The sequence below is a fragment of the Dipodomys spectabilis genome, unplaced genomic scaffold (assembly GCF_019054845.1).
Source record: "Dipodomys spectabilis isolate Male_0828 unplaced genomic scaffold, ASM1905484v1 ptg000006l, whole genome shotgun sequence".
Taxonomy (NCBI): domain Eukaryota; kingdom Metazoa; phylum Chordata; class Mammalia; order Rodentia; family Heteromyidae; genus Dipodomys; species Dipodomys spectabilis.
The window spans coordinates 12,338,548-12,351,658 of record NW_024870683.1 but is presented as its reverse complement, the minus strand read 5'-3'; the positions used below and the strand labels follow the sequence as shown (position 1 = coordinate 12,351,658).

At 45.9% G+C, this 13,111-nt stretch overlaps 1 protein-coding gene across 1 annotated transcript in view; it reads right to left on the bottom strand.

Annotated features, from left to right (window-relative positions):
• Tmeff1 (transmembrane protein with EGF like and two follistatin like domains 1) overlaps positions 1-11,943 on the bottom strand; it is an 82,249-nt gene extending 70,306 nt beyond the window's left edge. The window contains exon 1 of the mRNA XM_042698232.1: positions 11,733-11,943. Within this exon, the coding sequence (XP_042554166.1) occupies positions 11,733-11,943 (211 nt within the window). The remainder of the gene's footprint in view (positions 1-11,732) is intronic.
• Between the last annotated feature and the right edge of the window lie 1,168 nt (positions 11,944-13,111).

The window sequence follows — 13,111 nt, the reverse complement described above, 5'->3', positions numbered from 1 at the left end:
CAAAATTCTACTCCTAGGGGTCAAGGGGAGGGAGGACTATCCACCCAAGAAAATGGAAACATAACTGCACGTGTACGCATGCGCACACACACACACACACACACACACACACACACACACACACACACAGAGAAGAAAAAAGAAAAGAAAAACCTGTACATTAATATTCAGAGTGGCACTATTTATAGTAGCCAGAAAGTGAAAACAACTCTAATATCTATCAAAAGATGAACAGACAGCCAGCTCTGGTGGCTCATACCTGTAAGCCTACCAACTCAGGAGGCTTAAGTCTGAGGATCATGGTCTGAAGCCAATCCAAGCAGAAAAGTCCTTGACTCTTATCTACAATTAACTAGTAAAGAGCCAGAGTGAAAGTGTGGATCAAGTGGTAGAGCTCAAGATTAGAGCTCTAACCTTGAGCTCTACCCACACACAAGGCCCTAAATTCAGGCTGTAGTACCAACACACACACACACACACACACACACACACACACACACACACACACACACACAGATGAATGGATAAGAAAAATATACCATTATCCACTAATTCAGTCACAAAAAAGAATGGCATTCAAATACGTGCTTTCACATGAATTATGTTTTAAAACATTACAGTATATGAAAGAAGTAAACTACAAAAAAGCCACACATTACCCGATTCCATTTATATCAAATGTTCACAATCAAATCTACAGCAGAAGAGATTAGTGTCTGTCTATAACTGAGAAGAATGGGAATAGGGACCAGAATTGCTAAGAAAGGAAGACCCAGTCAACCTAACTCCATTCCATCCTCTCTTGACTCCATCTACCTCTCTGTAGCTCTTCTTTTTCCTTCTGAGTCACTCTCCCCAGCTCTAATATCTGGGATTCCAGGAAGAACAGAACTGACTGATAAACTTCATGACAAAAGATTAAATTAACAGAACTGATGTCAAGCAGAAGAGACGTCCCATCATCCAGAGGAAATAATTGCCCCAAGACAGGAACCAAAGCTAACCTACCTTAAGTAGCAGCCACCAACTCCTGGGAATATGTAGACCCCAATTACCCGCTCCAAGGATGAGTGGAGCCACCACCCAAAACAGAGTTAAAGATCAACCAGATAATGCTCAACCAGACCTCCAGTCTGACATTACCTGCTGGGTCAACCATGCAAATCCCCAATCAGTGCCTTGGAGGGAGTGGGGGTAGTTCTATAAAATCTCAAAGTTCCTTTCAGCTCCTCAAATACAAACTTGGGGACTGATGAACCTCTGCTGCTGAGAAGCCCTTTTCTTTGCCCTTCACCACTGCCCACTTCTCTATAAAGGGCTTATTGGTTCAGGTGGTCAAACCTAATCCCTGAGGACTCCCAGAGACTCATGTATTAAGTTTCTTTCTGGGGGAGATGCAAATGTTCTAAAACTCTTTGTGATGATGACCGTTGTACAACCCAGTTTATTGTCTTCTTAGCACTCACCTAAAATTGTTTTGCAAATGAAAGTAACCTGCTGATAATACTCTATGACTTTCAAGGAAAATGGGATCATCAGACAATGGGGTAAGCTTGAAATACAAACTGGAGCTGGGCACCGGTGGCTAACACCTATAGTCCTACCTTCTCAGGAGGCTGAGCTCTGAGGATCGTGGTTTGAAGCCAGCCCAAGCCCTGTGAGACTCTTACCTCCAATAAATGACTCAAAACAGCCATAAGTGGCACTGCAGCTGAAATGATAGAGCACTAGCCTTGAGCACAAAGAGGCTCAGAGACAGAGCTCAGGTCCTGAGTTCAAGAAGGAAGGAAGGAAGGAAGGAAAGAAGGAAAGAGGAGGGGAGGGAAGGGGAGGGGAAGGAGAGAGGGAGGAAAGGAAGGAAGCAAGCAAGCATGCAAGCAAGCAAGCAAGCAAGCAAGCAAGGAAGGGATACAAACAAGGAGGAAGTGGTCAAGGAGAAAAGCTCACAGGAAAAAGAACCCCTGATTGAAGTGGCCCTTGGCATTTGTCTGACTGTAATCATCCTTCCCCACCTTTGGGACAGTAGGAAGAGAATGCTGAGTGAAGAGTCTGGAGGGGAACAGAGAACAGGGGAAACTACAAGTGCAGACAAAAGGGGTATTCAGATGGGAAGGGCTGGGCACTACAGACCCTCCAAATTAAGCCCTCCACCATTCACTCACCCAAACTGTCCAGCAGGAGGCCTCGCAGCTAAAGAAGGAAAAGGCAAAGACACTGACAAGATGGGGACCAACGAAGTCAAGAGTTAGAGCCTTGCTAGACAGATGTAGAGCACTTTAGAAATGAGCACCCAAAGATACCAGTACCTCTACGTCTACAAAGAATCCAGTCTAAGGCAGAAATTCATATTTTGAAGTGAAACTTTTAGATTTCTTTTTCTCTTTCCTTTCTCCCTTTCTTTCATATTGTGTGTGTGTGTATGTGTGCGTGCGCACGTGTGCATGCGTGCTCACTGGGGCTTGAACTAAAGGCTTGGGCACTGTCCCTGAGCTCTTTTGCTCAAGGCTAGTGTTCTGCCATTGAGCCACCAGCTCCACTTCTGGCTTTTGGATGGTTAATTGGAAATAAGAGTCTCTGGGACTTTCTCAAACCCTTCAGACGCCTCTCTTTGTCTTCAGAGCCAATGCCAAACCTTCGGATCCACCGAACACCTTCCACAAACATGGTGGTAGCTTGTACCTCATGTTCTGCCTCGACCCACATACCCAAGAGCAGTACTCCAGAAATGCTGGCTTCTCTTAAATACTCTGCTGCCATTTCTAAAGCCAATCAGCCCAGAATATCCCTCCCAACTCAGTTACAACCAGTCCATAGATAAATCTGTAATAGTCAACTAACTGTGTCAGACAACATTCTAGGTGTTAGTGATAGAACAGTGAAGAACCCCTGCTTTCACAGAACTACATAATGGAGACAGATATGCATAAAGTATATAGTAGGTCACTCAGAAAAAGGTGCTTTGGTGCCAGAAAAAAATGATTACTAGGGTGAGAGATCAGAGCACATTGTGGAAATGTGGAAAAGGCTGTAATTTTAAGGCATCATTTTGAAGGTGACATTAGACTGAATACCTGAAGATGCTGAGTAGATAAATAACTGGGACAAGAAGGTTGCAAAAGGAACATAAACAGCAAAGGCCTCAGGTAAAGGCTGTAGCTAGGGTTTCAACTGACAGTCTACTCTCCCGTAAAGCCCCACTCAAATGCCACTCACTCTGGGAAAGTACTTTTTATTCCTACCAGTCAGAATTATTCATATTTTTTTATTGTGAACATACTGTAGAGAGGGGTTACAATTACATGGGCAAGATAATGAGTACATTTCTTATCAAGCATTGTAGCCTCCTCCTTTGTTTACCCTTCACATCCCTTCCCAGCCTCCCCCGCCCTCCCCCTTATTCATTTTTTTAACACTATATCTCATATTTTTTCTCCCAAGGACACCTTGAATAGTAGAAATCCTCCTTTTGAACATACACAAGAGTGATAACTGGTAAGTTCATCAAAAAAGTCAGTTAAAAGCTGGGTACTGGTGGCTCACATCTGTAATCCTTGCTACTCAGGAGACTGAGATATGAAGACCAAGAACTGAAGCCAGACCAGGCAGGAAAATCCAGGAGGACTCTTATCTCCAATTAACCACTAAAAAGCCCGAAGTAGAGCTGTGGCTCAAGTGGCAGAGTGCAAAACCTTAAACAAAAAAAGCTAAGGGACAGCCCCTAGGCCAAGTTCAAACCTCAACACCAGCACCAAAAAAAAAAAAAAAAAAGTCAATTGAAGCAGAATACCATTTAAACTTCAAATATACAAATATATGTTCAGAGGCTGGGAAGTTGGCTCAGTGGTAGAGCGCTTGCCTTGCATGCCTGAGGCCCTGGGTTCGATTCCTCAGCACCACATAAGCAAAAAGAAAAAACCCGGAAGTGGCGCTGTGACTCAAGTGGTAGAGCGCTAGCCTTGAGCTGAAGAGCTGAGGGACAGCGCCCAGGCCCAGAGTTCAGGCCCCACGAGCGGACCCCAAAAAAAAGAAAAATATATATGTTCATTACCCCATGGAGTACCAAAACAGTCTCTTTGAGTAAGAGTCTGCTAAAAGCAGTTCCTCATTTCCTTTTTTAAAAATATTTTATTGTTATTATAAAGGTGATATGCAGAGGGGTTATAGTTACATAAGTCGGGTAGAGCACATTTCTTTTTGGACAATGTCACCCCTTCCCTCACTCCCAGTTTCCCCCCCCCCATCCCACCCACAAGTTGTATAGTTCATTTTCAACATAGTGTCAAGTGAGTACCATTGCTTTATTTGTTCACCCTTTGTCCCTCCATTCAGTTCTTGATTTCTTAAACCACAGATAATCCATTGTCTATGGTGTCCACTATCCCTTACTTTTAAAGTAAAGCGGGGACTTCAAAATACTTGTAGTGTTTTCTGGAAAATCCTTCCAAATACTGTTCTGTGTTCCCCAATTTTGTTTCACAAATCCAGTTTGTTCGTAGGCAATTCTTTTTGCCTCTTGCTTTATCATCCTTCCAAAGCACCTCATAAAATAACTTTTTGTATCCGCATTTCTCATTTTGACTAATGTTTATTAAATTACACTCTCAAGTAAGGTTGGCAAAAATAAGTTTGAAAACAAACACAATTGCCTCTTGGTAAGCACAGAAAGCAAATGACTCACAGACAAACCAGAGCTCCACTACCAGCCTGAGCATCTGTGTGCCTGCTGTGGGAATTGGCTAGTATGGCTTATTAAGGAAATGATGAGTCCAAGATATCAAATACATGCTCTAAACAAGATATACAAGTAAGCAATAAACATGTGAAAAAACGCTTGATGCCATTAGTTATTACAAAAATGCAAATCAAAACTACACTGAGCTGTATGCCAGTGGCTTTTAACTGTAATCCCAGCTACTTGGGAGAATGTGATTGGTAGGATCTTGGTTTAAGGCTGGCCTGAGCAGAAACTTCCCAAGATCCCTTCTCAACCAAGAGCTGGTGGTATGCACCTGTTACCCTAGCGAGGAATAAACTGAATGTACATGAACTGCAGCCCAGGCCCAGTACAGGGCAGGAAGCAAGACTCTATGTCAAAAATAAGTAAAAATCCGGGCTGGAGGCATGCATGACACTCGACAGTAATAGTTAGTGCCTGCTTAGCAAGAGTCCTGAGTTCAAACTCCAGTACTAAAAAGAAAACAAAACCAAAAAAAAAAGCTATGCTAATACATAATCCACACTCCATAGGATGGCTGTAACCAGAAAACACAGACATTATTAGTGCTGGAGAAGATACAAAGAAACTAGAACCCTTGCTGGTAGAAATGTAAAATGATACAACTACTTTGAAAAATAGTTTGGCAACTCATGAAGCAGTCAAACATATGAGTTGGCATGTGACCCAGAAATTCTATTCCTGTATATACACAAAGAACTGAAAAGATATGTCCCCACAAAACAAACTAAATATCCACTGATGGAGGGATGCATATACAAAATGTGGTATATATCTAAACAACAGAATATTATTCTGCCATAAAAAATAAATTAAATTTTAATACCTGCTACAACATGCATGAACACTGAGCACACTATGCTAAGTGAAAGAGGCCAGACAAAAACAACTACACAGGAGAAGATTGTATTTACTTGCATATCCAGAATAGGCAAATCCTCAGAAACAAAACAGATGAGTCGTAGCCAAGGGTTGGGGGAGGAGGGATGGCGAATAGGTATAGGATTTCTTTTGAAGGTGAAGAAAATGTTCTTAATCAGATAATGGTGATATCCAACTTGATGGATATACTTAACAGTGTACATATAACCACAAACTTTTCAAAACATTCTGTCAGCTTGAAAGATGGAGAGGCTTGGGAAAGACTTTTGGGGAACAATGGAAAGGGTGACATTGATCAAAATATATTGCACTCAATCTAACTTGAAACTCCTTTGTACAACTACTTAAATAATACATACATTGTGTATTATGTGTGTTATATATACACATATATGTATATATACATATATACATATGAATTGTTAGTATTCAGAAATGCTTACTAACAAAGGTCAAGAAATGCAGGCAGAAATATCCACTATATATGTAGGAGACTAATTACCTCTCTTAAGGACTAAAGAGCCCTTGTAGGCAGGCTGGCCTCTTAGGCATTTCCTTTTGCATCTGGCATAGTAGCTTAATAGGAAGGCAGGCCTTCCATCAGGATCACTAAGTACATTAATACCTACATTTTACATGCCAGTGTCCTGACAAGATTCCTCAACTAGTACTTTTTGTTCCCCAGAATCCTGAATTGTCACCAACTAGGAACTTCTCTTATTTTTTTTTTTTTTTTTTTTTTTGTTGTTGGTCGTGGGGCCTGAACTCTGGGCCTGGGCGCTGTCCCTCAGCTCTTCAGCTCAAGGCTAGCGCCCTACCAACTGAGCCACAGCACCACTTCCAGCTTTTTCTGCTTATGTGGTGCTGAGGAATCGAACCCAGGGCCCCATGCATGTGAGGCAAACACTCTACCACTGAATCACCTTACCAGCCCCTTAATCTGACATTTTATGCTACCCATTTATTCTCTTTTTGCCACCATGTAACAATCCAGAGGACTCACTTCTAACTTGTGATATTTTTAAAACCTAGTTTCAGTCCTCCATCTGGTATCTATCACCACATGCCACATGTTGGTGGCATTTTAATTTATAACATTAACTTCATTTGTTCTCAAACACCCTCAAGCCAAAAAGGACCATTCATTCCTGTTACAAGTAGGGAAAAAGCAAAGGAACATCTAAAGCTACACAGTCTCCTGAGTTCAAAGTTCAACTTTATTCACAAATGTTGTGTGTTTTGGTGTATGTGTGTGACAATAACAGAACTGAACTCAAGATGTGGACATGTCTTTAGTTTTTTTTGTGTGCTCAAGGCTAGTGCTCTTCCACTTGAGCCACAGTCTACTCCCAGAGTTTTCATGCTTGAGTTTGTCTTTGGGAGGTAAAAGGGGTGGGGGGGCGCAGAAAAGGAGGGACAAAGTGTGAACAAATGTAGCAGTGCTATTATTAGACACTAGCCACTATGAACTATACAACTTGTGAGTAGGGATGGAAGGGGAAAACTAGCAGGGAACAAGAGAAGGAGTGACTTTGTCACTCCTAATTCATTTAACTGTAATCCCTCTGCACATCACCTTCATAATAACAATTTAAATATTTTTTTTAAAAGAGCCTAAAAGATTTTCCTGCCTGAGTTGGCTTTGAACCACCATCTCAAATCCCAGCTACCTGAGTAGCTAGAATTACAGGTGTGGGCCACCAGCACCTGGCTACAAATGTCACCTCAAACCTTTGTACTTTTGACACCCAGAGAATTTCCTAAAAAATTAAATTTTTAAACAGTAAACATCAATAAAAAGGTGTACAATTTAAGATTTTTTTAATAGCAACAAACTAATGTCTAGAATGAGTGAGTAGAACACTGAAGCAAGAACCAAAAAATGGGAGAGAGGGAAACGGTTTAGAACAAGAAGAAATAAAAAAACAGCCCATTGCTATGGGGAGATGAAATATCAAGAGATGAAGGGCTAGCCAGGTGCCAGGGCTCACGCCTGTAATCCTAACTACTCAGGAGGCTGAGATCTGAGGACTGCCATTGGAAGCCAGCCCAGGAGGAAAAGTTCATGAGACTCTCATCTCTAACAAGCCACCAGAATGTTGGAAATAGAGCTGTAGCTCAAGTGGTAGAGCACCAGCTTTGAGCAAAAACAGCTAAGGGTCCAGCACCCAGGCCCTGAGTTCAAGCCCCAGTACCAACATACACACACACACATACACACACACACACACACACACACACACACACACACACACACACACACACACACACACACACACGAAGGGCAATGCAGACTCATTCAACTTCTTTGCTTGTCTTCATCAAGGAACATGACCTTAAAACTGGGAAGATAAAAGGGAGCTAGCAACTAAGTTATTGTGGACAGTGGAATACAGTGGACAGTGGAATATAGAACAAACTCAAAAGCATTTCCTTCTTGCTCAAATTTACTTACTGAACTGAAAATTCTCCTTTTGGGGGCAGGGGCAGGGGCAGAACTAGGGTTTAAACTCAGGGCTCTACCACTTGAACTATACCTTCAGCCCTTTGGGGTTATTTTCAAGGTCAAGTCTGAATTTATGCCAGAACCAGGCATATCCTGTGATCCCTCACTGTGCCTAACCATTGATGAAGATGGAATTTCAACCTCCCAAGTAGTAGGATTTATAGGCTTGAGCCACTACACCCAGCCCCGAGGAGAAAAAAAAAAAAAAACAACCAACTTTAGATCTGATGTCAAAACTACTGCTGTGTATTATTTAAACTATTTTGACAAAACGTCAGAGTATCACAAATGAAGGAACACATCCACCATGCTTAATAAAGGGATCATGCAGAGAAACCTCATCTATGGGTAAGCTTGCCACATATCTGCTGAAAAACTATAAACTAACAAAAGTCTTTGAATACAGCAGAAAGAGAAAGCCACCATAGGAAGGCTCTCCATTTGTTTTCCTCTTAAAATGGAAGATGACACAGACATTTACATAACTAATACTAACACGATGGTCTGACCAAACCTTTTCATGATAGGCTGGTGAACCAAATAGAATATGCTCTATAAAGCAGAAGCTCAAAAATCTATTCAACTCAACTAAGAGGATTGCGTAGCTCATTAGCCTCTGATGGCTAACATGTCAATGTCAACCAACTTGGTAGGCAGTTGCCAGTAAACACTTCAGGTGTCCATCCTTTTCCACAATACAGATTAAACTCCTATTAACCTAATAAAGCCATTACCTTTCTCTTCACATTTACAAGTGTCAAAATGCTCTGAATGAACCAATACACAGCCCAGATGGAATCAGGTTCCATACAGGTCACAGGAGGCAAAAAGGATAGTCCAAAACCAAAACTGACAACTGGGAGTCAAGGATAACATTTAGATTTCATAACTCATGTACATGATTGAGTAAATTTCTGTTTATGTAGGAAATAATTAAATAACAAAAGCTGCTTTAAAAAAAAAAAGTCAGTGGGGCTGGGAAGGTGGCTCAGTGGTAGAGCGATTGCCTTGCATGCATGAGGCCCTGGGTTCGATTCCTCAGCACCACATAAGCAAAAAGAAAAAAGCCAGAAGTGGTGCTGTGGCTCTAATGGTACAGCGCTAGCCTTGAGCTGAAGAGCTGAGGGACAGCGTCCAGGCCCAGAGTTCAGGCCCCACGACCGGACCCAAAAAAAAAAAAAAAACAAAAAAGGCAGTTGAGGTGATATATACCTACCTGTAATCACAGAATTAAAGAGGCTGAGGCAGCCTGGGAGATGAGATTCTGTCATAAAATTAAATTAAATTTTTAAAAGCTAATGAAAGACTCAATTCAAGCTGCATTAACAGATACTTATGTCCAAACTAGTTAAGGTAGTTCTCAAATTCATCAACTAAAGAAAATTCACATTTTCCCTACCACTCTTTCTTAGTCTTTACAAAGTTGTAACCAGAATCTACAAAAACCATTTAAAGATCTAGCTTTATATCTAGAATTCTTTAAGTATATCTTAGTCTTAGGGAATGTTTTACTTTATCAACCTAATTTATTGGCATAACAGTGATAAATATACCTTGAAATTAGTTATTATTAAATCCAAATCTCCTTTTTAATAAAAGAAACAAAAAAATTAACTAATTTGCCCCCCCCAAAATACCATAGTTCCATAGTAATGGCCATGATCCCTACATTATTCCCCTTTTTTCCCACCCCATGTTGTTCCCCAGTCCTCTATGTCCCTTTCTAAAACCTGTCCTATGCATCAAAGATTAGACAGTATACACACAATCATCCATCAACACTACATTTTGCTAAGGACAAATTAGCTTAGCAAGAACAAATAACCATAGCACATTAGCCCATAAAATATTTTGACATGGTATGATCACTTACTAGTTTGATAACCAATATTTGTTACAAAAAAATAACTCCAATATACAAGTGGCCTTTATTCCTAAAATGTGATTGCTTATTAAAGCATTATCTCACATGCCACTTACTATTAGAAAAATATTCGATTTCATGGATGGAAATGCTTTCCATGGACATGAATTGTTAAGTGTGCTCATAAAACATACCATGTGAAAACTATTAAAAGGTTCTGAGGCCTTGAAACCTCAACACAAGGCTATAAGCTTTTCTTCACATTGGGTATAGGAGCCCAGTGCTTGAGAGGGTCTTGTTCTTCCCTCCCTCCCTCCCTCTCTCACAAACACCTCTTCACTAGCCCAAAGGTACAAAGGTTGTGTGCCAGGTGGGCTAGCAGATTCCCAGTGGCCTCATGTCCATCCTTCCTCCTCTCTATTAAAGAGGAGGACCAGTAAAGGATTTAGAACCGATAAAAAGACAAGTGAGCAAAAGATTGGCTGATGACCAATGAGCATCTGCTAGGCCAGTTCAACAAGAACACCCCCCCCAATCCCATCCCCCACACACACACATACTCCCTACCTCACCCCCTCTCACAAATGAGACCTGGCTGCCTCTCCTTGCCCCAGGGCCTGAATCCTTGGGATCCTCTGGGACTCCTTTATAAAGGAAGAGGGAACTTTACTGCCCAGTCCCCTCCTCCCCAGTGTCATCCAATAAAGCCCCAGCAAGCTCTTTGTTTCCAACAGCTGTGGGAGGGCAGGCGGCCTTGGAAGGGAGGGGAGAGGTCAGTCCCTGGCTCCCTGGGCTGCCAATCTCAGGCCCTCCAGCAAAAACACACAAGCAGGGGACTCTGCATCCTTTTTTTTTTTTTTTTTTTGGCTTTCCACACACATCACCCTAATAATCCAGGATACACTTTGCTACCCAGGGGGACGGCTTGGGACCTCATCACCTCTTTCTATAACCAAACAACACACAAGAAGAGTCCTAGGCATCCATCCCGTCCCTCCTCAAGGGAAGATGACTCTTGGACTCTTAACCCCTCCTCTTTCAATGCCTAGCCCAGGGTGGCTGCCTGAGCCCCAGGCATCATCCATCCATCCACACACAACACAAAAACACAGGGTCATTTCCTGGGGCCTGGGACTTTGCCCTACCCAGATCCACAAAACTGTGTGACACCTCCTCCCTCCTCCATCTGGCTTCTGAATCCCACAGACCTGCACACACGTTAAGCCCCCAAGTCCTCAGTACCACCCTTTACCCACAAGACCCTTCTGAGCTCCCTGGAGCCCTAAGGAAGAACCTCCCCAGCACATGGTCACTACTCTGGCCCTTTGCCTCAGGTGCCCCCGGCTCCTTATCATCTCCCACCGATAGCACCACACACACACACACACACACACACACACACACACACACGACCACTCGGGCTGCTCCGTGCTCCGCCTCGCGGGTCCCAGCCTCACCAGGGCACCGCACACGGAGCCGCCCTCGCCCGGGCCCCCGGGCACCCAGGGACGCACGCACGACCACTCCCCATCCCGTAGCCCGGCTCTCCCGCCCCGGCTCCTGGGACGCCCCCCCCCACACCCAACACACACACACACACGCACACACGCACACACACACACGCAGGCTGGGGGTGCTCCCCAAGTCCAGCCGTGGGAAGCAGGCGGCAGGGGTGGCGGGGAGGACAGGGGTGGGCAGAAGGGAGGGAGGGAGGGTCCCCGGGGGCGGGCTCCGGCCCGTCCTACCTGAGCAGTTGATGCTCTTCCCTTTGCCACCGGGACAGTCCCCGCCGCCGCCGCCACCAGCCCCGCCACCGCCGCCACCGGGAGGCTGGTTGGAAGCGCGGCTCCCGGGCAAGGAGAAGGCGAAGAGCAGAAGCACCGACGTGTAGCAGCAGAAAGCGAGCGGGGGCGCAGCAGGCAGCCGGAGCGGCGCCAGGGCGGCCGCGGCGCCCATGGCTGGCGCCCCTGGACGGCGGGAAGTCCGGGGAGCTGCAGGCCAGGAGCATCCAGCCGTGCGCCCCGAGCGCTGCGCCGCCGTCTGGGCGCCTCCTAGCACGGGGAGCGCCGCACCCCCGAGCAGCCCTTCGGCATCGCCCGCCCCGCCCGCGCGGCGGCACTCGCCAGGCCCCGGGGCTGGGCTGCGCTCGCTCGGGACGGAGTCGGTGGGCACCGCGCGCACGCGCGCGCGTGTCTGTGTGTGTGTGTGTGTGTGTGTGTGTGTGTGTGTGTGTGTGTGTGCGCGCGCGCGCGCGAGGGTCGCGGGAACGCGCGCACGGGCGCGCGCGCGCGGAGGCTGAGCGGAGACCCGGCGCGCGCACGGCAGGGCGGGGGTCTCCACGAGAGGGCAAGGCCCGGCCCTCCCCACCACCCTCGCCGATTCGCTTTCCCTTTGTGTCCGCACCCGTCAGCCACTGCGTCACAAAAGACCCCGGCCCGCCCGGCGAGGGGCGCGTGACGGAGCGGGCGGGGAGGGAAGGGGGGGCTGCGACCCCGCCCCGCGCACACCCCCGGCGCCCGCGCCCGCAGCTCCGCCCCCTCCCCGGGCCCGGCGCCGCCTCCGGGGCAGCTATTGTTCCAAAGGCGGGCGGGGAGCAAAGGGGCGGGGGTCGTCCACACCCCTCGGGCGGGCTGCGGGGCGGCGGGGGCCCTGCCCGAGCACCCCGGGAGCCCCAGCTGTCTGCCCCGGGACAGGTTTTTATTCCTAACGAACCTTTGTGCACTGTTTTGGAAGCGTTTTCCTTCCAACGTTTTTGAAAGGCTTGTGCAGGAAGGGCAGGTGTCTGCCGTCTGCTTTCCAGGTGAACACGCTGAACGGAGAACCAGAAGGGGTGACTTGTCCAAGGTCACCGACGGAGAAAAGGGCAAGATCGGGATTGGAACTCAGGCTGTGACTGCTCCGGAGATGCAGTTCTCCCAGATGCTGAGTGACAGGGAGCCAACTCCCACCTGATTCCCAGACTGACCGCGATAGAATCCCACAGACCGCCTTTTTAAAGTCCCACAGTGCCCTCCTCCCCTTTAACAGCGAAGACTTGGACAGGATTTGCTGTGGAAAGGCCTTGACGAAGCTCTTTGTGAACATTCTCGCCTGTTTCTTTGCACCGCCCGACAAGGGAGCCCAT